This window comes from Schistocerca piceifrons, chromosome 3, assembly GCF_021461385.2.
Source record: "Schistocerca piceifrons isolate TAMUIC-IGC-003096 chromosome 3, iqSchPice1.1, whole genome shotgun sequence".
Taxonomy (NCBI): domain Eukaryota; kingdom Metazoa; phylum Arthropoda; class Insecta; order Orthoptera; family Acrididae; genus Schistocerca; species Schistocerca piceifrons.
In genome coordinates this window covers 427,289,129-427,300,081 of record NC_060140.1, presented here as the reverse complement: position 1 = coordinate 427,300,081, position 10,953 = coordinate 427,289,129, and the positions used below count along the sequence as shown (strand labels likewise).

General features: G+C 38.9%; 1 protein-coding gene across 4 annotated transcripts in view; it reads right to left on the bottom strand.

Annotated features, from left to right (window-relative positions):
• Positions 1-2,373: 2,373 nt before the first annotated feature.
• The window catches only part of LOC124787830 (rho GTPase-activating protein 20), a 155,057-nt gene continuing 146,477 nt past the window's right edge, over positions 2,374-10,953 (bottom strand). For 3 of the 4 annotated variants that reach the window (XM_047254768.1, XM_047254766.1, XM_047254767.1), the window contains one exon: positions 2,374-3,070. In XM_047254768.1, coding sequence (XP_047110724.1) covers positions 2,745-3,070 — 326 coding nt within the window. In that variant the 3' untranslated portion in view covers positions 2,374-2,744. The remainder of the gene's footprint in view (positions 3,071-10,953) is intronic. The other variant, XM_047254769.1, reaches the window with a different exon arrangement.

Genomic DNA, 10,953 nt, shown 5'->3' with positions numbered 1-10,953 from the left:
TCCATAAATAATATTTAGAAAACTACTTTTCTACTTTATGGTGTTTTATTCCATTTCTTAAATCTGTAACATCTGTTATTTCTAATTATATACTTTGTTACATTCTTTCAATGGCTGGAAAAAACTGCATGCATGGACTAAAAATTAATTCTGGGTTTTTTGCACATTACACTGTGTTTTGCATTTTCTCGGTTCCCTTGATAAAAGAAGCAGTTGTTGTAGAAACGGTGTACTACAGACAATTACTCAGTCAACTGTGCTACAAAGAGAGCTATTTGTTTCAGTAACTGTAAATGAAGAATGGAAAAAAAATGCAAATGTCAACTAAATTTTAAAGATGATACACAGATTTAAGTTAGTCCTTCAAGCAATGCAATATTTCTTTCTGAGAGAGAGAGAGAGAGAGAGAGAGAGAGAGAATCACTGCTACTTATTGCTTCTTTACTACTCCATCAATGACAACTACATTCAATACTTGTCATTTCACTTTAGACTTTTTATACAAATCCTTGTAGCCACATTCAAGTTTTACACTCTCCTGTTGAAAGTAACATCAATTATTATCTTCCACTCAAACTTCAATAAAAACTTGATAAAACGAAAAACACCACCAAAAATACTTCACCCTGATATTTGTCAGAATTTAAGGCATTATATATCCTGAATTTCATACCTGCTTATGTTTTGATTTTCTTATTGCACGACAGCATTGCTCTCTTTCTCTCATTTTTGGCACAGATACTAGCAATACATCATTACAAACAGTACCACTACCATATTCTATATCAATGATAGGCCTCTTTTTGTATCATTTTACTACTTTGCCTTTGAATGACACCCCTTTTAACATATTTTACACATTATGACAAGAATAAAATAATGTGTGTCTATATCAAGATTTTGAATGCATTTCAAGGTCTGAACAGTAATAATATCATTAGGTTACTATCTTAATATTCAAAATTAATCAGCCTTGAGGAAGGGCTATGAAAAAGCTATCAGCTGCTAAAATAAAATATTCTATTCTAAATTCCATGTAACCAAAGACTAAATAAAAATGCTGCCTTATTGACATTCGTTTTTAATTTATCACAAGACCATACTTAGAAACTTTTATCTATATGCAGAAGGATGCTCTATACAGTAACTCATATCATCTTGTAACTGTCATGTAACATACAATGCAGACACAACTTCTCTCCTCCTAGAATATCCTGCCTGTTTCACCACTTTTCCCACTCTCATCACAGATTGTTCCTGAATTTGTTTCCAGGATAACAACATTTTCAAGAAGATAGTATCATTTACTCAGTAGCTGCAACAAATCTAGTGTGTTTTATTTCAAAAGTTATTAATCATGTCTTTATAATTGCTCTAATTAATGACTTCTTTCTATCTATGAACACTATGTGAGTAAAATATCTTGACCAACATTACAAAATGACAAACATCTTTTTTTGTTTATAGTGTACATTTTGTAATTTTCATAATCAATAGTACCATGTTTATATATACTCATATTTTGCAATGTTATGGGCAGTAATGGTTCAAACCATCTGAATAATATGATGTAAATCAATAATAACTCATGAGAGTGAACATCTTGTACTGGAAGTTTAGAATGAGTTATTACAAGCAAATAGGATGAAGAATAATGTGCATCTCAACATATAAGTTAAAGCATTGTGCTATAAACAGGAATTAACATATATAGTGAAAAAGTACAGCTGCCACATCACGGGGTTGTTAGGTTGCACATGTACAGTCTTTGGCACATTACTATAACATAATACTGCATAAAAAGACATAGCCAAGACATTCAATGTATAAAATACTTCTTTTACCAAAACTGAGAACATATTTGCATTTCCAACAAGGCACATTCAGGTGTTTATAAATAATGAAAGAGTACAATGAAATAAAGAGGAAAATTAATGTATACAGATCTAAAAAGGCAAGAAATGTTCAATCAGGCAGAAGACATAGCTTCAGTCATAAGATACATGATACACACCGTTAATGCGCAAAAATACTGTGGGGTTGTGAGTCACATAGCTGCCCAAATTTTAATAAGAGGAAATTTGTGGGAAAAATGCAACAATCAAACAATTGCTTACACATATGTATAACATGAGAAAATAAAAACATGCATGTTACAGTGTATATCAGGCATACCATGCTTTCCTTTCCAAGCATTAATTAATTGAGATGATTAGCTGCACACAACTACTGTTAGATGACTTAGATTAGTTGGTCCTTAAACATTGTTGTTCTAATTCTTGTTCTCCACCTCTTCCTTTGCAGACAATTTGGCGCCGACACACACACACACACACACACACACACACACACACACACACACACACACACACAGAGGGAGAGGGGGGGGGGGGGGAGAGGAAGAGGGGAAGGGAAGGGAGGGGAGGGGAGGGGGGAGAGAGCAGATTGTATACAGGTTTTGAGCTTTGCTGAAAATCAGTGAGCTACCTAAGTCTCACATCTGTCACATCTAACACCTTACTTTCATAACCTACTGTAACATCTATTGGAATATAAATTATTTCTAAGTAAATGTTCCACGACTAAATCAACTTCACACTACTCATTTCCACATGCAGCTGTAAAATCTGCAATGTATCAACAAAGAGTAATCAACAGTTCCCAAATCTCAAAGCTGCACAAAAAGATACTTTTCCTGAACTCACAAGTATAAATCACTTATACTCTCTGAGCAAAATGTAGTCTTAAATACGAGGTTTGTACGTTAATGTGACATGTACTGTGTGCATTTCAGCCATGCTAATGGGACGTGAGCCCTCTTCAGTCTTACGCTGTTGTGAAGATGGAGACAAAGACAGCTGCTGCTGTTGATGAAGATGCTGTGGTTGTTGTGACTGCTGGGGTGATCCCTGCTGCAAATGCTGCTGTTGCTGTTTAGCACCATTTTCTTTATTCTTACGCCGACTTGAACTACGATGTAGATGATGGCGTGACTTCTCACCACGGCTTGATGAACGACGGACATTAGGTCGTTTAAGAGACTCCGCACTTGCGCTCAATCCCAACCCACCTTGAACAATCAGAAAACAAAAATTAACACATTAGTAAGGATACAAATATACCTAGATTCACAGGACATAAGACTGCTGATGTGGTTCTTACTATAATACTAAAAGTATGTTAACAGCAGTAGTGGAAAGTGGAAACGTGAAGAAGAGGAAAAGTAGGGGGAGGAAACAAGAAAACAAGAAAAAAGAATAGGATGAATAGATGTGAAAAGGGTCACGAGATAATATCTCATTACCTCAGCCACTTCACTAAGTCGAGTGCATCTGCCAACAATTTCATGAGAATCTATGAGGGGCGTCCTGTAAGTAATGCAGCACATTTATTTTTTTCTTGGCCAATTTCAGTTGAAAAAATACAGAATTTGTTGTGGGACATCATGGAACATTCCCACTTCAACTGCTGTAGTTTCGTGAAGTTCCGATAGATGGCAGCACTATACATAGCCTTCAAAATGGCGTCAGTAACGAAGGTACATTCCATGCAGAGAGCTGTCATCGAGTTTCTTCTGGTGGAAAATCGAAACATCAATTATTCGTAGATGGTTGCAGAACATCTACAGAGATCTGGTGGTGAACAAAGGCACGGTGAGTTGTTGGGTGAGACACCTGTCGCTCTCCTGTGTGCTAGCCAGCCGCACACAGCTGTATCTCCCATATGCAGGCCGGCCACACACAACTGTAACTCCTGCGATGCTGGAATGTGCAGACACTCTCATTTGAAGTTATCAGTGGATCAGAGTCAACCACCTCACTGCAAAACTGGATGTCTCTGTTGGTAGTGCTGACACACCTATCCACCAGTTGGGGTACTAAAAAGTGTGTAGCTGCTGGGTTCCTCGCAGCCGAACAGAAGACCCTATAGAGCAACAAAGGACTGCAAATTAGCCATACGGGGTGTGGAGACCCTGGGCAGTGGTGATGAGCTGAAGAAACACTTGTGACAGGTGCTGGGCTGCAGCCTCACCATTACAACAGACATCGTGGGTAAGGTAAGTAATGCTTGCTTTATTTGCAGCTGTGTGGTGGGTGTGCAAGCTGACATTGAGTTACTACATTGTAGTGTTCCTATCCATGGTCAGGTATTGCCCGTCCAACACTAAACTTACCAGTGCTCATACTACCCAGCTAAAGATCGCCACTGGTAACCAGGATGTCGACGGATCACATGAGCCTTTGTCAACCATGCACCCAAGCTTAAACGCTTAGAGAATCAAGTCAAAGATCTTGGTTTAGTGAATTCAGGCCTTACACAGAAATCATCAAATGGGGAATTGTGGGATAAGGTTATCCATTTACAACTTGAAAATGTCTTGTTGAATTAACAGGAAAATGCACGACAGGAAGAGGGTTCTGTTCCTGGATAGGTCAATCAGCAGCAAACATCCAAGCCCTTAGGGCAAGGTCAGACAGAAGGTTGGGGGTTATTTAAGGGGACACCGTACATGAAATTCGTTGAAAATTGACATTTTCTGTTTTCTACTCCATAATGCACTTTGTACTTTCCTGAACATTTTGGTATAAAATCAGACAATTGTGAGACCTTCAAATAATATTTTGAATGTTGACGTGTGACTGTCAAATTTTGCGGCTATGCATATACTGCCACAGTTGAGCAGTCATGTCTTGGGAACTACAGTGTCTAGAAGGCTGTGAATTACTTTGTTCTGTGCCTACTGCAACATCTCAGAAGTTGGCATTATGAATAAACAAATCAGTCCTTTGTTTCTGATACTAGTTTTTATTGAAAGTAGTGCGATTATTGGCTATTTTTGTAGTTAAGTTAATTTCTATTGCTTTTCACACATAAATAAAATGACTTAAGTGTAAAAGTAACTTCAAGAAATGCAAATTTGCTGGCAACAGGTATGTGAGACCTGCATTTTCTTCTGAAGTACTTGAAAACACATGTGCTAGCAGTGAAGGAAACCACAATAATGCTTCTGAAGTGACCACGCTCCCTAGTGCATCAAAAAGGAAAGTAACTTTAGAAACGTGTGACAGTGGTAAAAGTAATGAGATTATGAACAATGTCATTATTGATCTGCAAATCCTTGCACAAGTTCTTTATGAAACTCTCTCTTGCTGTCTTTGTGGTCGTGAAGTTAAAGTTGGTAATATTGGAGCTAGAATAGGTGTGTCTAAATTAATTACTAAATGTCAGAAGTGCAAAAACGGAAAAGCATTTCATACTTCTTCAAAGTGTCCAGGTGATGAATTATATGATACTTATGTGAGACTGTTTTATGGCCTTAGATGCATTGGTGAAGGTGCAAGGGCTGGTAATGTTCTCTGCACTGTGTTGAATTTGCCAAAACCACCTCATAGGTACGTGTAATATGTAACAGCAATTGGGGACTCTGTAAATGCTGTGGCTGAAGAGTCAATGGTTGCTGCTACATCAGAGGATGTTGAACAAAATGAGGGTGACACAGAAACCTGCATTGCTGTGGATGGATCCTGGCAAAAGTGTGGGTTTAGTTCTAAAAACTCTTTTACACGTGGAATAAGTATTGATACTGGAAAAGTTTTGGATTTTGAAGTTCTCAGTAAGTACTGCCAAGGTTGTACAGTGAACCAGAAGAACAGATTATTTCATAAGCAGCAGTGTATAAAAAATTATGATGGCACAAGTGGAGGAATGGAGGCAAAAGGAGCAGTTAACATTTTCCAGCATTTGCAGCAGGAGAGAGGGGTCAGATATGTGAATTACTTAGGTGATGGAGACAGCAAGGCTTTCATTGCAGTACAAAACAGTAAGCTATATGATGTTCCTATACAAAAACTTGAGTGTGTAGGACATGTCAAGAAAAGGATGGGAACACATCTGCATAACCTAAAAACCAAGCTGGGGAACACAAAACTGTCTGCTGGCAAGACAATAAAACGTGCTGGAAGACTAACAGACAAAGTAATTGGTGAATTACATGAATATGATAGGATGGCCATTAGAGATAACTGTGATAATTTAGAGAAGATGAAAATAGTTGTGTGGAGCACTTTCTTTCATCGAATATCAACTGATGAAAAGCCATGTCATGCTTTGTGTCCACCTTCCACCAAACACTTGGTGTAAATATAGGCAAGCTGAATTTTCTGGCACCCTGCATGAATTTACACACAAATATTCTCTTCCTTTGGCAGTAATGGAGGCAATCAAACCTACTTATAGAGATTTGGCAAATCCTGAGCTGCTAAAGAAGTGTTTACATGGGAAGACCCAGAATGTGAATAAGCCATTCAATAATGTGTGGTGCTGTGTGCCTAAAAATGTATTTGTTGGCCTTATGATGGTAAAGTTAGCAGTGTCTGGTGCTATAATAACTTTTAATGGCAGGAACTATGAAAGACGTAAGGTTCTGGATAAGTTAGGGGTAAGATTTGGACAGAACACAGCTAAAGGACTGCGGGAACAGGATGAGCTTCGTGTACGTGAAGCAGAGTTAGCTGCTCAGCAAATGATAAAAGAAGCAAGAAAGAAAAGGAGGAGGCAAGCACTGGGCTGTTGTGACACCGAAGAAGACATAGACTATGGGCCAGGGCAATTCCAGTGCATAAAAGATGCAGAAATGTAAGTCTGTATAAGAATTTGTAATAAAAAAGTTTTAAACCTCAATATCTCTAAACTACATTTTTTTGCAATAAATGACGCATTTTCTAAAAAAGTACTTACGGTAGATACATGAAATTTTCACAGCATGCCAAGTGTGAGATTCAATACAGATAATTAAAATATCCTGAGTTGTTTTGTTTTTATGTTCATTTATTTACAAAATTCTGTCAAACAATTGAAATTGAGCGTTTGAGAAGAAAAAAAAGAAAGATAGATAACATGCACCACGATACAATTTTAGTAATAATTCTAGTTCAGTGTATCTAGAAAGGTGCATTCAATAATTATGGAAAATTGTAAGTTGGTGTCTTAGAAAGTTTCCAAGATAACGGGTTACAAAATTCGATAATTTAACATTGGTGGATAATTCCAATCCCAAAGAAAGCAGGTGTTGACAGATGTGAAAATTACCGAACTATCAGTTTAATAAGTCACAGCTGCAAAATACTAACGCGAATTCTTTACAGACGAATGGAAAAACTGGTAGAAGCGGACCTCGGGGAAGATCAGTTAGGATTCCGTAGAAATGTTGGAACACGTGAGGCAATACTAACCATACGACTTATCTTAGAAGAAAGATTAAGAAAAGGCAAACCTACGTTTCTAGCATTTGTAGACTTAGAGAAAGCTTTTGACAATGGTAACTGGAATGCTCTCTTTCAAATTCTGAAGGTGGCAGGGGTAAAATACAGGGAGCGACAGGCTATTTACAATTTGTACAGAAACCAGATGGCAGTTATAAGAGTCGAGGGGCATGAAAGGGAAGCAGTGGTTGGGAAAGGAGTGAGACAGGGTTGTAGCCTGTCCCCGATGTTATTCAATCTGTATATTGAGCAAGCAGTAAAGGAAACAAAAGAAAAATTCGGAGTAGGTATTAAAATTCATGAAGAAGAAGTAAAAACTTTGAAGTTCGCCGATGACACTGTAATTCTGTCAGAGACAGCAAAGGACTTGGAAGAGCAGTTGAATGGAATGGACAGTGTCTTGAAAGGAGGATATAAGATGAACATCAACAAAAGCAAAACAAGGATAATGGAATGTAGTCAAATTAAATCGGGTGATGCTGAGGGTATTAGATTAGGAAATGAGACACTTAAAGTAGTAAAGGAATTTTGCTATTTAGGGAGTAAAATAACTGATGATGGTCGAAGTAGAGAGGATATAAAATGTAGACTGGCAATGGCCAGGAAATCGTTTCTGAAGAAGAGAAATTTGTTAACATCGAGTATAGATTTAAGTGTCAGGAAGTCGTTTCTGAAAGTATTTGTATGGAGTGTAGCCATGTATGGAAGTGAAACATGGACGATAAATAGTTTGGACAAGAAGAGAATAGAAGCTTTCGAAATGTGGTGCTACAGAAGAATGCTGAAGATTAGATGGGTAGATCACATAACTAATGAGGAGTTATTGAATAGAATTGGGGAGAAGAGGAAATAGTGGCACAACTTGACAAGAAGAAGGGGCCGGTTGGTAGGACATGTTCTGAGACATCAAGGGATCACAAATTTAGCATTGGAGGGCAGCGTGGAGGGTAAAAATCGTAGAGGGAGACCAAGAGATGAATACACTAAGCAGATTCAGAAGTACTGGGAGATGAAGAAGCTCGCACAGGATAGGGTAGCATGGAGAGCTGCATCAAACCAGTCTCAGAACTGAAGACCACAACAACAGGAAGCTGCCACGAACCTCACTGCGGCTTGAAGACCTAACATTCCTAAAACACATCTGGGCACAAAGTAAAGCAGGACAGAAAGGTCACTTCTAAAATGTTGCCAAATTTTGTGGAACCATACAAGATAGTTAAGATGGCTTTCCCAATGAGCCTCCCCATCCAAGACCTATCCAACACTAAACTCACGTTAGCCAACTAAAGATCACTGATGGTCACCAAGATGATGAGGGAGTTCATGAGACTTCGTCAGTCCTGCACGCAACTCAAGGGGGAGACGACTGAGCCATGTGTGTTAGATATTGGAGTTGGTCACTTAGATTGATAGTAGCTGTTCATAGCAAATGTCTCTTATCAGTTGCTAGGTAACCAAAGGATGCGTTCCTGCCAGGGAGCAGGGTGGTTCTAAGCAACAATGTACGGACATGCATGGTATACTAGGGTCTTGTCAGCGGAATTGTGAATAGTTCGGGGTCTACTGCTCCTATGCTTGTACTGACATCTCTTTGTGCTGAACATCATGTTAGATGCCGTGTTTCTTGACTTCCGCAAGGCATTTGATACAGTTCCCCACAGTCATTTAATGAACAAAGTAAGAGCGTATGGACTATCAGACCAATTGTGTGATTGGGGATTGAAAAGTTCCTAGATAACAGAATGCAGCATGTCATTCTCAATGGAGAGAAGTCTTCCGAAGTAAGTGTGATTTCAGGTGTGCCGCAGGGGAATGTCGTAGGACCATTGCTATTCACAATATATATAAATGACCTTGTGGATAACATCGAAAGTTAACTGAGGCTTTTTGCACGTGATGCTGTAGTATATCAAGAGGTTGTAACAATGGAAAATTGTACTGAAATGTAGGACGATCTGCAACGAATTGACGCATGGTGCAGGGAATGGCAATTGAATCTCAATGTAGACAAATGTAATGTGCTGCCAATACACAGAAAGAAAGATTCTTTATCCTTTAGCTACAATATAGCAGGTCATCAACTGGAAGCAGTTAATTCCATAAATTATCTGGGAGTAGGCATTAGGAGTGATTTAAAATGGAATGACCATATAAAATTATCGTCGGTAAAGCAGATGCCAGACAGAGATTCATTCGAAGAATCCTAAGGAAATGCAATCCGAAAACAAAGGAAGTAGGTTACAGTACACTTGTTCGCCCACTGCTTGAATGCTGCTCACCAGTGTGGGATCTGTACCAGATAGGGTTGATAAGAGAGATAGAGAAGAGCCAATGGAGAGCAGCGCGCTTCGTTACAGGATCATTTAGTAATCGCAAAAGCGGAGATGATAGATAAATTCCAGTGGAAGACTCTGCAAGAGAGACAGTCAGTAGCTCAGTACGGGCTTTTGTTGAAGTTTTGAGAACATACCTCCACCAAGGAGTCAAGCAGTATATTGCTCCCTCCTACGTATATCTCGTGAAGAGACCATGAGGATAAAATCAGAGAGATTAGAGCCAACACAGAGGCATATCGACAATCTTTCAATCTTTCTTCCCACAAAACAATACAAGACTGGAATAGAAGGGAGAACCAATAGAGGTACTCAAGGTACCCTCTGCTACACACCATCAGGTGGCTTGCGAAGTATGGATGTAGATGTAGATGTAGAAGTCAGCAGCCCGGCTTGCAATGTGTGTTGCTAGCATCAAGACACTAGTTGGCATTCAAACTGTCAGCCAGTCAAACATCTGGAGGAAGAAAATTTGGCTCGGGAATCCATCTCATGTCAGGATTGTGGATTTTATGGTGAGCAACTGTTTCCAGTTATGGACAGCAATTTTTAATTTCATAAACAAGTGTTGCTGCCCCAGACATCCTGGTTATCTCGCTATTTGCTAGCAATTTTCTGGTGGATAGTCTGATATACTGTGAGGCATTAGGCACTTATTTGTATCCATACTGGACTATCTCTAGCTGTTTTCAGCATGTTTTGTGACTTGGGGCAAATATGAGCTGATCATTAAACTTACTATTGGAAAATTTGGCATTTCTATTGTCATACTGCTGAGTGGTGTAGCTTGATAGTGTCTACCCAAGTTCTGCATTTTAATACTGTTTAGGGAACTAAATGCTCAAGTAATTGCACTAAAATTTTCTTGACATTTGTATTTCTTGTGCTTGTCAACCTTGCTCCACACTTTGTTTCCATGTTTTAGTGATCCTAGGATTAATGCAGTTTGTATGTTGCAGGGGAATTAACAGCCATTCCACAATTATTACTGCACTGAATCCACGAGAAAGCCCAGAACTGGGTCTTGCTGTGTTTTCCTGCGCGCCTTCAAGTGGAACTAAGTTTACAGTTCTCTCTCTCTCCCTTTTTAAATTGAACAAGAGGCACTTCGGGGTTCTGTTTAATCCTTTATACACCATTGGACAGAGGAATCTTATGTCTTGGCAAGACCGCTGGCCAACTACTTTCATGTATGCACCTTACTATAAGTTGTTTACTGTTGTACTGTATTTGAGTGTGCTCGTCTCTTGTGCTATTATCATGCTGCTTATTTCCCTGGGCTTACGCTGATGTATTCAGTTTATGTATTGCTGGTTGTAGACAGCTATTAAGTGCTAGTTCCTCTAACTGAGCATTTA